Here is an 18,619-nt window from a genome sequence, read left to right on the forward strand (position 1 = left end):
GCCAGAAATGTCTACACTGACCGTGTCGTCGGGCCGTGAGCGGGGATGTGATGCTATCAGTTTTATCTCATTTGGCAGCCGGCAGAGAAAGAGGCCACGGGAACGCGATGATCCCGGGGAAAATCCGTCGGGCCGTCGTTCCGGTGCCGCTGATATCTTTCAAACTCAATGCTTTGCGCCGTATCATCTTTCACGGCGCGAACGGCAAGTTTCGGGTTCGAAGTGACCGGTTCGAAGCCGATATGACCATTCAGCCAGTTAGGCTGCACGATCGACATCGAACGGACGTCGTGTCGTGAAACATGGATTTTGGCAGCTTTCAACAATCTTCCGACGATTTCCTGGCCAACGGGTTCTACCATCTGTACACCGAGCTGCAGGATGATAGGGACATTGCGTTGGCGCTGTCAGAGCTAACGTGTGCCACGTTTGAAACACCGGACACCAGGAAGGAAGATCAAGCGTGTCCTGTAACGATAGAGGCACCGTCATCAAGCTCATCGCAACTCATACACTCTCTAGACAGTGTGAACGATCTGGAGCTGGAGTTGAATGTGGAAGATTTCATTCTCGAGTACAACTGTGTGAACTTTAGTCAACTGTGGGAAAACGAGCTACGGTTACCGGAAAACACGTACCTGTGTGACGATTCTTGTGAAGCATTCATTCGACAGTCGAATCCCGTGGAAGGCGCATCCATTAGTGCGGATAAAGTATCTGCCAGTGAGCTGGATGTGTCACAGACACTACCAGCGACAGTGCAAGGTGTGACCGAACCTGACTCGACCGGCACGTTTGTCTGTCCGTTTGAAAGCTGCCGCAAGGTGTACGCCAAACCGGTACACCTGAAGGCTCACCTTAGGCGGCACGTGGGCGACAAACCGTATCACTGCAAGTGGCCAGGATGTCAGTGGAGATTTTCGCGCTCGGACGAACTTTCGCGCCACTTCCGGTCCCATTCGGGCGTGAAACCGTACCGGTGTGAGTACTGTCCGAAATGCTTCTCCCGTTCGGATCATCTGGCCAAGCATCGGAAAGTGCACGAGCGGAAGATGAGTGTGGCATCGGGGAAATTGAAGGGATCGTCTGGTGCGTTGATGGGACCGGTACCACCAAGAGGACGGCCAGGCCGGAAACCCAAACAGCCGACGGCGAAACGTTCGTAACTGTGCAAATGGACAGAAGCAAGAGTAGGTGATACGCGAGAGGGTGCAAAAATAAACTATTTTGATACCTTAGTATACGACTTCTGACGCAATCTGTGTGTACGTAATAGAAAATTCATCTTTCTCTCTCAAACTCCCCGTCGACAGATACGAAATTCCATACAAACAGGCCGTTTTCCGATACCAGAAGAGCATCCAAACCAAAAGGTAACATTTGTTCCCCTCCAGCGTGCACAGCGGCGGATCAAACGGTAGGCGGAGTAGGCGGTCGCCTAGGGCCTCGCCGTGTTGGGGGCCTCAAACAATTTGTGCCAATTGTGCGATTTTTTGGAAATTTAACAGCAGAGTTAATTTGTAGCACAAAATCTAATTAAAAAGGTAAAAAGTTGATCGAAAATATCCTTGGTATATCGAAAATTTCCCTGGATTTTATATATCCTTGGTTATATAAAACATTTGTTTCTATTTGAGCAACTATATCGGCCCGTTTACAAGAGATGCTCTCCTGGTGCTATACATTCGAAAACTGGTAGTTTTCGAAGAAAATTTTCACGACCACCGGGAAAGTTAGTGTTTAAAAATTGCATACCTTTCGGCGGTTTTCGAGCAAAATTGCTGTACTAGGTGATACCTCTTCCGTGGATGCTTTCCTGGTATCGGGAATCTGAAAACAGCTGGTTTTGTACGGAATTTCGTACCAGCCGATGGAAAGTAAATTTATCCCAAGCTGCAAATGTCACCTCTTGAAAAACATGCTCTCCTGGTATCGGAAATCTGAAAACAGCTGGTTTGTTTGTAACTGATAATTCCATGTATGCTCTCTTGACGTTGAAGGTGATGAAATTGAGCGTTTCTCACTGGAAACAGATGGAGATTTAAACGAATGGAGAGCAACGAATCAAACACGTTCATCTCTTTCCAACGTCTATTAAATGTGTTATCTTAAAAGACTAAATGTTGGCAACTCTTGCTAAAGTTCTCAATATACGCACCTCTACGCAATAAACTAACGGTTCAGAGCTTAAGATTTATACTAGCTTCTAATTTTATTAGAAATCGCATGTTCTTGTATTGATAAGTATATCAGGAATATGTTCTCACTATTACGTTAAACTAACATCATTATCAACGACGAGTATGTCTCTACCCTATATAAATGCTACGTGTAATGTAGGTCGTTTATCTTCGATCACTCATCATCAATGCGTTATTTTACGCTTATCTGTCTTGTGGTGATATGCACTTCTGCACTGTTCCAACGCTGAAACTGAGCACAGGTGCACAGAGACTGATGACGGACCAGCTACAATTGGTAATGGGAGAAACTTCCGCATTCGACACTTCCGCTCTCTTTGCCGATGGAAATGTTGACGAATTATCCTACACATCTCTTAAGTACAGGATGAAAGTGGGCAGCTTTTGAGTAGGAAAACTGCTCCCCCGTCGTCCACCTCCTTCATCTTCTTCCACTGAATCGCATCACGAGGAAAGCTCATTTGGGTAGCGGCGCTGCTATGTTTGACGGTGTCTGATGAAAATATCGCATCGTGTGGATTTTGAAGCACATGTTGTGGAACAACTGTGCGTAGAAAGTTGACTTTAAATTATATGATATGTGGAGAAGAATTGACGCCATACACTGTCGACATGGCGACGTATCAAAGTAAATTGAATTGCCGAACATTAAAAATTGATAAATTCGCTAAAACTGAAATACGCCAATACTGCAACTCCAGCAGAGCATGGTACAGAGTTGGTGGCCAAACAATACTACTACGTAAATCATAATTCGTTGCGAGCTTTGGCTAGCGAAAGGATACGTCACGTTCCACCGACACCGGCCGCCGTCTATCCGAGCCCATGATCCTCGAAGAATCCTTGTGGCGTTTCGTCCTACAGAGGGAAGATACGAATGAATTAATGCCATCAGCCAAACTCGATCGTTACTTGTATACACGGTTGCGCCATATTATTATTGTAATAGTTCTATTGCGTTTTCCACCTTTTTCATAGCATTTCAAGTTTCTGTTTGTTTGTTTTGCTGTATACACTTGCTCTAACGAAAGTGTTCATTTCGTAGCGTGTCAAAATCTTCAAAGTACGGAAGTACGGAAAGAGAGCGGAAAGCAAAGTAGCAGAATAAACATTCGAAAATATAGAGAGAACAAATGAATGGTGGTTAAAACGTTAGTTTGATAAAGTGGTAACAAAACAAAAAACAGGCCAAAATGGAACGTGTAAGTAGTAAAACAGTTAACATGTGTACGTTATTATTTTTTGAAAGGCAGCTAATAAGAAAGAAGTACCAAAAAACAATTCCCAGTTCTTTGCCAGAAGTGCTAAAGTACTAAATTGTACTAAACAAAACAATGCACTAAGAGAAATTGTACTAAAAACGAAATAGAACAACGCAAAACAACATTAAGGTGAACGTTAATTCGTAAAACGGGCCTACGAACCTTTAAAGTGCAATGGTTATAAGTTGCTTTAATCAGTTCTTTACTATTGTTGATGTATTCGCAGTAGGACTGAGCAGATCAACACAAATGCGTGTTAGTATGCGCATATGCATTTGTTTTTAGGCAATGGAGATCGAGTTCGGCAACAAAAAAAGAACATCATTAAGAAGTAACACAACACATAATGGAAAGATAAAATAAAACATTGAAACATGCACAATAGGGGACACAGACACACAACACAACATACAGAAAAAAAAACAAACACATTACACAGGCTACGTACCTTGTCGGAGAGGGAAGGTGTGGTTGACTTTTGTTTTGCGTTTTGCTTTGTACCGTGATAAGGTTGCGATTAGGGCAGAACTCGAAGGATGTTCAGCGAGATAGAGAAGGAAAACGGGCGGAACATTCGCATAAAACTTAGGATGTGAGTGAGTCCTATTTGTATTCGACTTTAGACAAACCAAACGGTATGTAACTGGTGAATGAAACTTAAAAGTTGGCGAAACAAACCAAAGAACCAATGAATGATCGTCGACCAATCAGATTACTGATGTGTGTATGTGTGTTTTTTCGGAATAACGCCAGCACAAATGCCGTACGCCGAACTCGCATGGCAATGTATATCGTAAGGGATCGTTAAATATGGATGCATCCGAAGGGGTTTGTGTAAGGGTTTCCAGTAATACGTAAACAAAAAAAGTTTGATAAGAACTCTTCATGAAACCATTCGATAAATGGTGGAATTGCTTATAAATCAGCCGCAAAAGCTTGGTGCATTTGACATTTCCGGATTGTGTGCTTGCATACATCCACTAACCATGCTAATGTTTGGAAGTGTTTGGAATTTGGTGCATGTAAAGTACGCTACGATTAGTTTTGTTACAAGAAATATATACGGTGAAGCATTTTCCAACGAAATATTGTAAGGGGAGGGAGATACAATTAACTTAATAAATGTGGGAATATATAAAATAAAGTAAGTACATACGTCAATCCACCAGTACATATTAATTAGCGATCGTCTTACACTGCTCGCTGAGTAAACCAGCTTTGGCTTAATCTATTGTACAACCCACGACGTGTGGAGCTTTATATAGAGAGCTATCGTAATCGCTAAAAGTAATCTTTGAAATCAAAACTTTTCATGCACTCCTTACACACCCGGTATAAACCACCAAGAGAACGATGGTACCTAGTACTTCTGTTGGTTTTATTACTCTATTATTACTGGCTTGTACAAGTACGCAGACGCGGGTCGTTTGACCGAAACTAAAAGCCTTAACAGTATAGAAGAATTTTAAAAGAAAGAATGGTAGAAGAATTGAAATTAGAATGAGGATGTATCGCTGGATCAAGGCATTTGTTCAGAGCAGTCCAATATCTCTTAAGGCACCGTCCGCCGCTTCATCCTGGACAAAAGGGAAAATACAATATACAAGGGAGGTGTTGTTGTTGGTCTGATTTTTTGTTTTATGTTTCGTTCGCATAGTTAGGATGGAAATTGGTAGCTTTTTGAAATGGAAAATATTCTTTTTACACACCAATGGAAGAGTAAGTATTCCCATCTAACATCTAACGGAAGGACTGCATGGGAAGAGTAGGACCAAGTGTAATAGTTGGTGATTCTAACATACGTATATCATACTACTGCGTTATATGCCCGTCTGGTGTTGCATTATATTTACATAGCGAAGAAGTGTGTAAGCGCTGTTCCGCAACGTCACGTGTGTTGTTATGCTTCTTTTGCTGATTCCAAAGCCATGTGTCAAGTGGTTCGATGTGTGTATGTTGGAAAGACTCCAGCATCCGATTTATGTGGCCGTGTGTCATTGCCGAATTTGGGCCGGGACGGGAGAAGTACAGCTAAGGTGGTTTCTAATATCGGCATCGATACATGCTACATTACATGCATATCTAACGATGGTTGAGGAAGTTCATTAAACTTTAATCTACACACGCAGAAAGAAAATCAAATCCAAACCTTTTAGGCCGTCGTGTCTTGTTTAACGAGATATGTTTTTGTTTTAGTTTGTAATGGAAATTAATAAATATATACATAAACTAGAAAACGTGCATTCCAAATCACACGAGTACAGAAATATAAGAAAATACATTTTAAGATAAAATAAGGATTAGTTTGAGTCATGCAAATATCAACGTACTAATTAATTAAATGCTTCCAGAGGCTAATACGGCTTCGGAATAGAACAGATATACGCTATTTCACTACAATATAAAAGTTCAAACTTTAACAAGAGAAAACCAGAATGGTGATAGAATAAATTGAGCATTTGTAAAACACAGTAAGAGGAGAAAAATGTATGGAAAAACAAGAAAAACAACGACAAGAGTGGAAGGGATATGGAGACACATCTCCAAATTTAGCGAACAAGTGTAGAACAGGTTTTCAAGTTTAGTGTGATGCGAAGAGAATCAGCGCAACGGGAACACAGGAAGAACAGCACGGAAGAGTAAACAAAATAAGATAGAAAGTTGTGTGTAGGGAGTGTATATTTTGGGTACTTTTCTTTTGGGACCATATCCTACGTTAAAGAGTAAAGTTTGTTACATGTGTTAGGTATGTCGTGGGAGTTTTGTTGTTGTCTTCTGTGTTGCATCTTTGAATGGTTTCGCAATTTAGTATGATTTGTGCAACCAATTATGGGATGATGATTGCAGTGAACTATAGTTTCCTAACCAATTTTATTAAATATAAGTATATTTGTTATCTTGTCAACTTTTCCACTTGCTTGTGGAATAGTTAAAATGCTCAATTACTTAAAGCTTAGCGAATGAATCTGCTGGCTGCAACTTATTACTTGCTTTTAACAGGATTTTCTTTTTGCTTTCGTTCAATTTCACTTGTGCTATTGAACGGCCAAGTCATGTATGTGTATTTCACTAAAAACCATTGTCAACCTTTTGCTGTATGATCGTTTTTGGGAACGAACTTTATCACGAAAACACGAAAAAGAAATCCTCTCACTTGCAGCGGTGTACAAGCACAAGTGGTTGAAGAAAGTGTCTTAGTTTATGGTTTTGCGTGGTAGTGTCTTGTTCAGCAAATCGCGTTTGATACGATCGGGAAGACTTCTAACGACGGCAAAGGCGGGATTTGAATTTAATACAATAGGAAATAATCTTCATCATCTAAAACCTGCAACGGAAGTTTAGGTGAGTTTAGGTGGTGTTTGAAAATAACGGCGTAAGGGTGAGGTCCAAACCAAACAACTTAAGGGATGGTTCAAATTGAAGGATGATGTTGGCGGAATGAAAGAAGCCTGATCCCAATATCTTTGTCGATTTACCGACTAAAGCAATTGCAGCATTCTTTACGTTGCGTTGTGTACAAATTGCGGATCAATGTAATTGGAAATTAATTATACATAAAAACGGTCCTAAGAACAAAGCGAAAAACAACCAGAACTTGATAAAGAGACGATATAATAGTAGTGAAAGTGAAGAATAATTTAACAGTAACGAGAAGGAATATTTTTAATGTATAATAAGACTAGAAAAGCACATTTGAGAAACAATCCTAACCATTGCATATTTACAGCATAGATGAGCGTGAAGATGCGCGCGCCTTTGTTATATGCCCGGTTCTGTCGATTGACATGCTATATTGCCTGCTGTTGAGAGTGCCAAACTAAGGGAAGCACGGAGTATTCGCTTGCCAAACCATAAAGCCATTTTCTGTACGAAACTATTTGCCTGCTTGTGTAGAACCAGCAACGGCGCCTAATGCACAATAGCGGAGCAGGAAACGGAACAAAGAAGTAGCTTGTTGTAGCTTTCATGTTTTAAGATTATGGCTAGTGTTTCATTCATTCGCACATATTAGCACTCCAGTTCCTTTTGCTGCATCGATCAGGTTCGTTTGGTGTGCGGGAGGGAAACGGAAGAAGAAAAAAGAAACACGAAAATATGGATAAATACAAAACAACTTCGTAACCACATGTTGGACGCATCGAGAAAGAGAAAAATGCGTGAGTGATTGTTGAAGAATTCCCAAAAATATACCAACAAACGAACAAAGCTGAAGCGTAAAGCACCAAACTGATGCATCACTAGCTGGAAAAGAATACGCTCATTAAATCGATACATAAACAGAAAGCAACTACCGAAGCATTCATTTGAAATAATGAACGATATGAGAAAGAAATATTTCTAGTTCAATACTACCTACAGCGGAGAATGGGGCCAATTTATCAGTTAAGAGTTTCGTTTAAATCCTACAAATTTAACGATGGCGATTACGATGATATATCAACCATCAATACCGATCAATTGTGTTGTATTTCGTATTTTCAACCGGTCACATTATAGCCATGGTGGGGTGTGTTGCAGTTTTCGTTCACAACAGATTCCAATTTGCATTTTTATAACAAAAACAGTATAAAATTCGTAGTATAAAATCGTGAAAGAAAAAAGAGAAAAAGAGAGAATAGTGAAAGAATTGAAGTGATAAAGGGTAAAGGGTCATGGTTTTAAACAGGGTATCATTATGGGTGCTTGCAATTGGTTTAAACAAAGCGTCAAAAGCTGAAACACGCTTGGCAAAGTGTTTGCAATGAAGCAGTCAGATAAGCACAAACTAATCGAATAGATCAGTAAGTTGAGTCAGTGGTATGATTCAAACATGGTTTGCGAGAGAATTTATTGCAGAACAAAAGAGTTCATGCACGATAAAATATTTTACCTCGGAGAAATAATGTAGAAATCAAATTTATGTTTAGAAAATATGTAAATATAACAATTAAATGTTTTAAATATTCAGTTTAGAATAAAACAGTACACATAGAAAGACAGGGAAAGAGAAGACGGACAAGATTTCTAGCAGAAACTAAAAAAAAACTACGAACAAATATACTAAGCTACCCACCCAATAAAGGTATTAGTAACGCATTCGCTAACATGCTGGTTTTCTGGCTTTTTTGTGATCTTTTCTAGATCAAAACGACATGAGGCAAGACACTACGACACTAACGCATACGAGATAAATGGACGGACTAAGACAGTAAGAAATGTGAGAGGATTTTCTTTTTAGCAGTTTTACAATTAACAGAGCACATTCCAGTACGATCTAATTCAGATGTTAAACATTATGGATGCTGTTATTGTGACTATACTTAACGCTAACGCTTAGTTTAATTTAAGTACTACATTTTTTCATGCTTTCGATGAAAGGGGGGAGGTTCATTCTGTATAGGTTAAAAAAACTTCTTAGATTGTTACTTGACTGGTTTAATGCAGAGTGATCTATCTTCATCCTCCAACATTAAACCAGCCGTCTTATATAGCGTGTAAGCGAGTGTTTGTGTACACCCTATGCATCACGGCTATCGAATGGACTCAATAAGGGAACAAAATAAGGGAATATTCAAGTAAATAATAGCAATACAAATAAACAAGACATTAAAACAAACAAAACAAAATTGGGCAAATTTTTGGCTTCAGGCAAGAAAGAAAATTTGGTTGTTGAATGTTTTCCAACGAAAACATAAGCTCAAACAGAGAACTAGTCGTACCAAATAAGCTATAAAATTGATTTAGAAATATACTCATACTAAACAATAACAAAACACAAGGACAACAACTAGAACTAAAAGCACGCTGATCAACAATAACTTTAACAAAACAATCTTTGCTTTACCTAACCGACACACGTAGGTAGGATGATAATTTAAAAGGAAAAATACAATGGCATGAGTCGTCAGGAATAGCAGATGCAATAAACGTAAAGCGTATTTAACGCAACGTCAGCAACGCCAGATTGCGCTTTGCTGACCGTGAGCTGATGAGCGATGGTACGAGCGAACCAATATAGCGTGTTGTAGCTGAATGATAATGTAAATGTTTTCTGTTTAAACAAAGTTAAGGCATCGGTTCGCGTTTTGTGTCTGTGGTTTTGCAGTAGCTTCTGTAAACATGTTGGTGGCAAGAGTCTCGATGACATCGTTCAAGCGTTTCGTCGCTTACTGTGAGCTTATATATCGTAAGAATCATCGGGTGTACTGACCTCTTGTAGCACATCTTGAGCTGCGATTGCCTTAAGGACGTTCTTTTTAGACGTTTCCTGTATTTCTCCTCCCACCAGCAGCTCGTCCAGTATGAAATAGGCCTTCTCGAAGTTGAAAATAATGTCCAGCTCACAGACCTGAAACGGTGGACGGATGATTACCAACAGTGTGCGTACAGTTCACTCCAGTGTGGGTCGGGTACTTACACTACCGAAGTATTTATCCAACAGCTCTACGTATCTGTGTATTACTTCCAGCGTTAACAGCTCATTATCGTTCTGTTCGATAGCGCAACAAAAGTACAAGCTGGCGTATCTGTGGAGCGCGGAAATGATTTACGGTTATTTGGAGCTGTTGGCTCATCGACCAAGTTCACCAATGTTTTACCTTTTGTAAACGATCGTGCAGTCTTTCCACTCCAAGAAGGAACACATCTTCGGCTTACGGGAGAGGATTGTTGTGATCAGTTCGCGGGTGATCTTCTTCTTCACCTTATCCGAGTGTGCGACGTACCATTTCTGTAGCCTAAGTTTGCCTTGCCGGCTGAACAGGAGCATAAACTGCAACTACAAGCAGATACGAAAGGTTGGAGGCTATTAACATTTGATAACACTTTTGCCTACGATTTGCTTCACTGTTTGCACATTTCCACATATCAACTGATGACGTCATAGAACCGTACGGATCGAGAGTTCTTTTGCAGCGCCGTACACGAACGGTAGGTGCAACAATGTGTACTACAACTGTAAATTGTTCATGAGAATTAGTTGCAGATCGTGAAATAAACTTACCATTTCGTTCTACACTAAAGAGATCACAATTTTCGATTAAAACATGTAACAATATGCACCCGAATTGGAACGAGAAAAATAATCTGTGCTGTTGTCAAACCACTGACAGCTCCGGGGAAAACTTCTCACCAGGGGTGGCGAACTGAACAAATCACCAACTGAACGCACCATATTTTTCTTCTCGGGCCGTTTCTCTCATGTGAAAAGTTTTATTCATAAATTTATTGCAAACACAAGAATTCAGACCAATTTATCAAAAACTTTATCCTCTCCTAGCATGTTTGCACCCGAAAGGGAAAGGATTAGAACACATTCACTCGTTCGGGAAATCAACCCCGCTACCCTAAACATCGCGTATCGTTGACAGCGAAAAAACACAACTCCAAGTTGTTGAAATGTGAAAAAAAGAAAAAGGAAAACAAATTGTGTTGTAGACGACAATGGAGCAGAAGTGGATCGAAAAATGTGAAAATACGATACAAAACACATAATTTGCAACCCTGTAGCACGGTATATTACGCACATCAGTAAACCTACGCAAAGCTATGGATACGGTCCGCAAGAGTGCGACCAGCACGGCCACTGCCGCTCGTGATAATAGAGTGGCTCATATCGATTTCAAGAAGATTTGTCGCATCTGTGGAAAATCGGATGAAACGCTTACCTCGGTGCATTCGCGATACCAGAACGACCTGCGGGGCAAGATCGCGAAGTATCTCAGTGTTGATATCAAAGAAAATGGCACGTTGCCAACGAAGATTTGCTTCTGCTGCAAAGATATCATCACCAAGTGGCACGATCTGTATGAGAAGTGTCGTGTGATGGAGGAACGGTTTGATTCTATACTGAAATCTTGCGAAGAGCAACTGCCAACGGAATTGCTTGCGAACGGTACGCGGGAAGAACCGAACGAAAAGAATGGCTGTCACTCATCTTCTAAGGAAGACGTTGAACGTGGGGAACGATTGAACAGTGGTGGAACGATTGAACATAATGCAGCGCCACAAGAATCTGCCACAACAACTGTTCCTGATCAGGAATCTAAGAAAAGGTATGAATCCTGTATTTTCCGTACCAATCGTCGCATGATCATTTCTGTTTTCCATTATTTTCAGTCAAAAGTCTTCAGCCAAAAGCAGGACGGTTACGTGCACGTTTTGCCGTACGGAGGGAACCACTAATGGTATCGTACGATTTGATTCTCAAACGGCGCTAGTGGATCACATGAAAGATCAACATTGGGAGCAGATCTTTCACTGCGAGCAGTGCGACAACTATCTCGATCGTGCGATTCTAATCGAGCACATGACAATGCACGCACTAAGCTTACTGGCACCGGCATCCGTTGCTGACGGAACGGAGCAGGAACCGGAAAGTATGGCTTCCGGTTCAGGTATGGGCGAAGATGAGCCCGAAGGTGAAATGGAAGAGGCTGAAGGTAGTCAGCAAACGACGGAACTGAAATCCGGCGAAGGTAGCACGAACAAGGAAAATGACGAGAAGGATCTGGCGGCCGCAGCTCCAGAAACGGTGAAAACCGTCGAGGGACGCAAACTGTACTGTTACATCTGCGAGAAAACGCTCGGCAATCGAAGCGCCTACTCCTACCACGTGAACCAGGTGCATTTGAACATCAAAAAGTTCGATTGCACCTTCTGCGAGAAAAAGTTTGGCAATCGGCGCTTGCTGAACAATCACATCGCGAATCTCCACTCGCGCGAACGAAACTTCGGCTGTACCGTGTGTGACAAGCGCTTCAAAACGAACGTCGCCCTGTACAACCATATGCGGGTGCATGACGATAAGCTACAGTTTAGCTGCCGGTTTTGTGACAAAAAGTTCCGATTCCGGAATCATCTCGTCAGTCACGAGTTAGTCCATCTGGATGAGCGCAACTATTCCTGCAGCCAGTGCGACAAGAAGTTCAACACGAACGAGTGTCTGCAGAAGCATAAGCTGACGCACGTTACGACGGAACCGTACCAATGTCCGCTGTGTGGATTCAGCACGAAACAGAAGCGTTATCTGGTGCTGCATGCAAAGCGCATCCACATGGTGCGGTAAAGTGATACGGGGCGCAAAGACGATACTCAGACCCCGTTCGCACGTAATACTCTTTATTCCAATCGGTAAGTAATAAGCAAATTATTTACGTTTAGGCCAAATTGACAGGCAAACAGACAAAACGAAGGCTCTACTAAGCACGGTGGCACGGGTATAAGAAACCTTGCACTGTGGTCAAAATAGACAGATAAGTAGGAACAAGTAGATGTCAGATGATCGGAACTCGGCATGCTCCGATTGATCATCGAAAGCGATAAACACATTCTCTAAGCTACCGGTGTACCTGAAAACAAAGAAAGAAGGGAAAAATAACACACAACATTAGTACGTAGTATTTGAAATTGTCGTCATTTTAGTGCAAAAGCGAAATTAAGACACGATTGATGATCGTGTGTGCACATAAATCATGCGTCATCAACAATAAGACAGCAACAACAACAAAAAACTAAACTAAACCAACACATGTCGTAGTCAAAAAAAAAGCTAAACAAAATCTACTTCAACTCGAAACAAATTATCTAGCGTATACATACATCATGGTAATATGTGTATATTTAGTATGTCGTGTTGCCAGCCGTTTCGTAGAGAACCTGTAAGAAGCAGCTGCTGCAGGCTCTTTTTATACAATTGCCATTATTTAACGTTCAAGCGGCCTTGTTTCATTTTTGTACCGTGTTAAGGTGTTTTAGTTTTACCTGCTTAGGTTATGGTATAGCTTAACGTTAATGTAATAGCCAGCAACACAACAGCCCCGATTCGCGAACTGGTAGAAAATGTGCCACACATTGAACCTTGTTTCATTGTTTGTTTTTAATGTACTGTACTTGTTTCTTTCGTACTGAAAGTCAATCGTATCGCCAGTATTTATTCCACGCCCAACATCGAGCGAATGTTTTTATTGCTTAGCGTTTAGTGCGGTTTTTGTGGCAGTATTTATGAACTTATTTATTTATTTGTGTCAACCTATGCGTAGTGAATCGTTACTGTTAATCTGTAAGAATGCGTATTTATTAATCGGAGCCAATAAATTAAGTAGAACGTGCTAAGTTATTCTCTGTCGTAGCGTAATAGCAAGTGGGCATCTAGCATATTCCTTTTGAACGGATCCGAACTACTGTTTAAATTTATATATCACTTATCTACTCAGAACTTTTATAGTTCTGCTATCCATTTACGCCTTAGACTTTGTCCAAAATTGATGAAATTCTTAGCACGACGATCTTTACGAACAACTCACTGTCGTACTGCGGATTATACTGCGGTCGACCCAATACGTAAAGTCCTTTGGGGTCAACCCACATGGACAGAGAACATGTGTTATGCCCAAATTCAGATAGAGTGGTGGCATTGATGCATTCGCCCTAAAGTCCGGTTTAGAGGAATTCTTGCTGCATTGCAGAGAGAGATTGCAAAGCAATGTTTGCACTGGAGTAAGTATTAGTTTGTTTTACTAAATAATCACGATTTATGTACTATTTGTTCAAAAGCCCATGTAGTAAATTATGAAACGGAATTATTCTTTTCCGCTAACATCGCTGGAAATATCCATAGTGAGAAATATCTATTCTCACATCACACCTATCTCACCATACACGTACAGCAACCTTATTTGCAACTGTCAAAATAACACCGGTTTGTTTACATCTCTCCTGCCAATCGAATTGCACGTTGCCGGAATTCGGATTGATTGCAAGTGGTGGTCGAAAACACTAGAACGCATCTTTTGTTCAGATGGATTACGATACTTTCCAAGCATCGCACAAACCTCAACTTCAATCGTCGGGCGTGCCGGAACACTTATGGCCTGAGCTGTACCGTAAGCTAGCCGACCAAGTGTTTGATGCGGGTCTTTCCTTCTCTCTGCTAGCGGTAGATTACGGAGATGAACCTAGAACACCGGAAGATCCCGTGTGGACGCTGCAGGTATCCAAGGACGGAGGACTGAAAGCGAACGATCCGACCGAAATCTATCTGATCGACCATGCGTGGACATTCCGCACGGACAATGCGCGCCAGTTGCTGAACGCTCATCCGGAGCTGGTGAGCCGTTTGGCTGTTATGATGGGACTGCAGCAGGATGAAGATGTACCACCGAATGCGTACATTCCACGCATCCTACAGGACATGTGGCGTTGGTGCAATACGTACTCATTGAACGCGGACGGACTGTCGGTGGAAAACCGAATGCCAATCTGGTACGTAATGGATGAGGTGGGCAGTGCGATACTGCACGGCGATTCACCCAACTGCCGAGTCGTTCCGTTCATGCACATCCCGGAAGGTGTCACGTACAGTTTGCTCTTCCCAACCGAGGACATCGACGAGGGTGACAATCTGTATCGAGATTTCGTCGAAAGTGTACCGACTGGTTCGAAGGAGCGCGATGCATTATTGCTTCCGTGGCGATATGATTCGTTCGTGAAGGAAGATTTCTCCCAATCGGAACCGGCGAAGGAGTACTTTCTGGTTGGTCACATCGAAGAGTCTCTCCCGGATCCGGACGTGGCACCACCGCTTATTGACGGAAACAGACCGCTTAAGGTGTACTCGCAATACGAGTTCGTCAACCAATACCTCACGGACGCGTCGTACGAAATTGTAACCGATCCGGCCGATGCGGACATTCTCTGGATGACGAGCCACTTCAAAGAGTTCCGCGAGCTAAGCGAAAGCAATCCCAATCAGTTCGTGAACCAGTTCCCCTTCGAGAATGTGATGACGATCAAGGATTTGCTGAGCATCGTTTGTCGTAGAATGGCCGTCAAATTGCCATCGTCAAGTGGCGAAGAGCCATCCCTAGCGCCAAACCCTCGGTGGCTTCCGGTGACGTACAATTTGAAGACGGAGTTGGTCCCCTTCGTAAGCTACTACCAGAATCGGGCACAACGCGGCATGGACAACCATTGGATTGTGAAGCCCTGGAATTTGGCCCGTACTCTCGATACGCACATTACGGACAATCTTGCGCAGATTATGCGCTTGCAGCAAACGGGTCCCAAGATAGCGCAGAAGTACATCGAGCATCCGGTGCTGTTCGATCGTGCCGAACTCGAGGCAAGCGTCAAGTTTGACGTACGGTACGTGTTGCTGGTGAAAAGCGTTGACGAGCTATGTGCCTACGTGTACACGAACTTTTTCCTTCGCTTCGCCAACAAACCCTTCCAGATGGACGATTTCGACGACTACGAGAAACACTTTACCGTCATGAATTATGGTCAGTTTCAGTTGCGCCATATGAAGTGTGACGAGTTCGTGCACTGCTGGCAGGCACAGTACCCGGCCCATCCCTGGGACCAGATCGAAACGGACATTTGTGAGATGCTGAAGGAGATGTTGCAAGGCGCTACTCGACTGGGGCCACCGTGTGGCATTGGTCCCAGTGCCCAATCGCGTGCACTGTATGCGGTGGATTTAATGCTCGAGTGGACGGAAGCTGGAACCAAGATACAGCCGAAGCTGCTGGAGTTGAACTTTACGCCGGACTGCAAACGGGCATGCGAATACTATCCGGAGTTTTACAACGATGTGTTCAACTTGCTGTTTTTGGATCAGGAAAATTTAGACGTCTTCAGGCAAATTGTATAAGATAGAAACGGCTGGAATAAACAGAGAATAAAGTAACCCTGGAAGAGGAGGTGTACATTGAAGACAACATGGTGTATGAAGTCTAGGAGAATGTATCGGATGGAGAATGGAACGAAAAGTGCATGTGCATCTTTTGGTAACATTACAATTTTATTTCCGATGATGTTTTTATTCATTCTTATTCGCCTTCCCACGCTCGTGCCCCAAATTTCAACTAGTTACACACACACACACGAACATTTCTTAAACCGTTTCCTTTTCTTCTGTCCTCACATTTATTATTCGAAACAGATCGACCATTATCCAGTCATCATAGGAGAAGATCGTTACGATCCTAACGCTTCCATCTTCCATCAAACCAGGCGTGTTCCAGTGTGGATGCGTATGGTTTAAAATCAGTTTCGGCACACCGCACATGGGTACATTTTCTGTCCCGTTATTAGTTGGTTTCATTGTTTTTTTTTGTTTGTTTGGGTTTGTTTTAGTTAGATCATCATTTGTCCTCCGCCCGGGCCACGCGTAATATTCAACGGGTGTGTGAATTAACGTCATACAGTCCTGGCTCGTTTGGTTTATGAAAAATATTTTCATACAGCTTGTTGGTTTTTCGCCTTCTGTACTTTGCTTTGCTGTTGCTTCAACAAATGGTGCTTTTAAAACCATTGCAAGTGAGTGAGTGAGTGAGTGAGTGAGTCTTTAGCTTTCTCCATTATAAGTTTTAAAACACTTAGATGCTCCTCCTCCTGTGGTGATAAGTCTTAAATGCAGTTATAGTGAATCACATTGACATGTTTATTTTGCTTTCCGTTTTATATACGTGCCGGTCGTTTCAGGGTGGTAGGAAGATGTGGAAATGAGAACTTTTTTATCAACCAGTCAAAGGAAGAGAAACTGTAATTCCTTGCAAATCATTAAGTATGTGTATTGTGAGTGTAAAAATGCAAAAAATTAATCATAATTTGAATGGATTATCTTCACCAGCTCCATTGTGAGTAGTTTTGAGTTATAATTTCTTACGGAAGTGAGAGCACTGAAGCGAGCATTATTTCTCATCATAGTGAGCAATGTTTTGAACACCTCACAAGCTACCGGCTCGCTTTCGTACAATCAGCCCACGTGTGTGATGAGCTGTTTTAATCCATGCAGAGCAAAATTAAGGTACTGTTGCTTTAACAAATTGCAATGATTTAGGCGTTTCGCATACAAAACCTTTACCCTTGCACTTCGCAAGTCAAAATCATGTTTCATTGGAGGTCTTATAAGAGCCTCGTTGCCTTTACAGCTGATTTGACTGCGCTGGCAAAACTTAGAGAGACAAAGATGGTGGCAAACTTTTTGGAGGACACGATGATTATGCTGTTCTGGTCTGTGTGGTCGTGTGGTTTTTGTGAAATATCATTACCTGCTAAACATGTTCATTATTGTATTTGTAGAGCAAATTACACATTACACAGTTAGACTGTTGCGTGACAAAATGAGTTACAAGCATTTATCCTCTTTTTTTTTTTGTTAATCCTTCCAACCATATCAAACAGATGTACGATAAATAGAGCTGTACAAACGTGAACTCAGACTCGCCCTTTGTAACCTCTAACCAACGGGAAATCATTTTCTTAGCCGTTGTATGCAAAAAATAGCCTCTCCTTATATAGTCAAGAGTGTAATCGGTTTAAACACAAAGAAAAACATTATAAACTCTCGGCCTCTCCATCGTAACGTTATGCTTCCAAAGGGGATAAATAATACTTCCAAACACGGTCACTGTACAACTTTTCAGCTTCAAATGTCCATTTATGCGCCATTCGGTTACGAATCGCAACGACTAACATGCGCGTGTGTTTGAACGTCAACAAACACACGCAGGTGCACGCACGCACGTGTTCCTTTCGCTAGTTTAGAATACTTTCTACGATGTCTTAAAATATGATCCTTTTTGTCCTTAAAATACAACGTCCATACAATATGCACTTTAACCATCCGACCATGCGTCTTATCATTCTCTCTTTCTTTCTCTCTCTCTCTCTCTCTCTCTCTCTCTCCATCTATCTGTTTGTGGCCAAGTTGATGGAGGCGATATCATCTGTCTAATCTCTTACCACCTAGAAATGATCATCTATTATATACGCAATCTGTCCCCGGGGGTTAAACATCAACATGAAACTCTCTCGCTTCCGTTACACAAAACGGATAAAATACTAATGTACAAATGTTTGATGGAAGCGCGGAGTTCCTTTTGGGGTAAGGAAGTTCCAGTTCCCACCCTTTTTTTTTTCTTCTCGGGAAGCATTTATAATTTCCTATCGTAAGCCTATCTAGTGTTTTTTTTGGTGGAACCACCGTTACCCACCGTCACGTTACCCTTTCCCAGTAGCTATCGTCTTCTTTGCCTTAACTGGGAAGTGCAGTGTACATGTTACACACAAGGGATGAAAAGGACATTAATAAACAGCAACAAGCCACAAATACAGTATTGCTCAATCTTAATTCTACTGTGTATTTTGTATTCTTTTTTTTTGTTTTCTTTC

At 41.8% G+C, this 18,619-nt stretch overlaps 4 protein-coding genes across 8 annotated transcripts; 3 read left to right on the plus strand and 1 right to left on the minus strand.

The window, feature by feature from the left end:
- The first annotated feature begins 302 nt into the window (after positions 1–302).
- LOC128299217 (Krueppel-like factor 9) lies at positions 303–1,166 on the plus strand. The gene has a single exon (XM_053035108.1). It carries the CDS (start codon positions 303–305, stop codon positions 1,164–1,166), a length of 864 nt encoding a protein of 287 aa, XP_052891068.1.
- Positions 1,167–2,210: 1,044 nt separating this feature from the next.
- On the minus strand, positions 2,211–10,527 carry LOC128297507 (AP-1 complex subunit sigma-2). 5 transcript variants are annotated; one of them, XR_008287241.1, is made up of 6 exons: positions 10,446–10,527; positions 10,042–10,220; positions 9,861–9,969; positions 9,654–9,791; positions 7,175–7,492; positions 2,211–3,059 (listed from the first exon to the last, which is right to left on the minus strand). XR_008287241.1 is itself a non-coding variant. In XM_053033159.1 (5 exons), exons 1-5 carry the CDS (start codon positions 10,446–10,448, stop codon positions 3,015–3,017), a joined length of 474 nt encoding a protein of 157 aa, XP_052889119.1. In that variant the 5' UTR covers positions 10,449–10,527; the 3' UTR covers positions 2,211–3,014. The 5 variants fall into 5 exon arrangements, 4 of the variants coding, with proteins under 4 accessions (XP_052889119.1, XP_052889120.1, XP_052889122.1 ...); XM_053033159.1 differs by lacking the exon at positions 7,175–7,492; XM_053033160.1 differs by lacking the exons at positions 2,211–3,059; positions 7,175–7,492 and adding an exon at positions 4,841–5,040.
- A 354-nt stretch (positions 10,528–10,881) lies between these two features.
- On the plus strand, positions 10,882–13,561 carry LOC128297498 (zinc finger protein OZF-like). The gene is made up of 2 exons (XM_053033148.1): positions 10,882–11,496; positions 11,561–13,561. The coding sequence occupies exons 1-2, from the start codon at positions 10,991–10,993 to the stop codon at positions 12,507–12,509; spliced, it is 1,455 nt and encodes a 484-aa protein (XP_052889108.1). The 5' UTR covers positions 10,882–10,990; the 3' UTR covers positions 12,510–13,561.
- A 595-nt stretch (positions 13,562–14,156) lies between these two features.
- LOC128297495 (tubulin--tyrosine ligase-like protein 12) lies at positions 14,157–16,147 on the plus strand. Its single transcript, XM_053033145.1, has one exon. The coding sequence runs from the start codon at positions 14,241–14,243 to the stop codon at positions 16,092–16,094; it is 1,854 nt and encodes a 617-aa protein (XP_052889105.1). The 5' UTR covers positions 14,157–14,240; the 3' UTR covers positions 16,095–16,147.
- The last annotated feature ends 2,472 nt before the right edge of the window (positions 16,148–18,619 follow it).

The sequence above is a fragment of the Anopheles moucheti genome, chromosome 2 (genome assembly GCF_943734755.1).
Source record: "Anopheles moucheti chromosome 2, idAnoMoucSN_F20_07, whole genome shotgun sequence".
Lineage (NCBI taxonomy): Eukaryota > Metazoa > Arthropoda > Insecta > Diptera > Culicidae > Anopheles > Anopheles moucheti.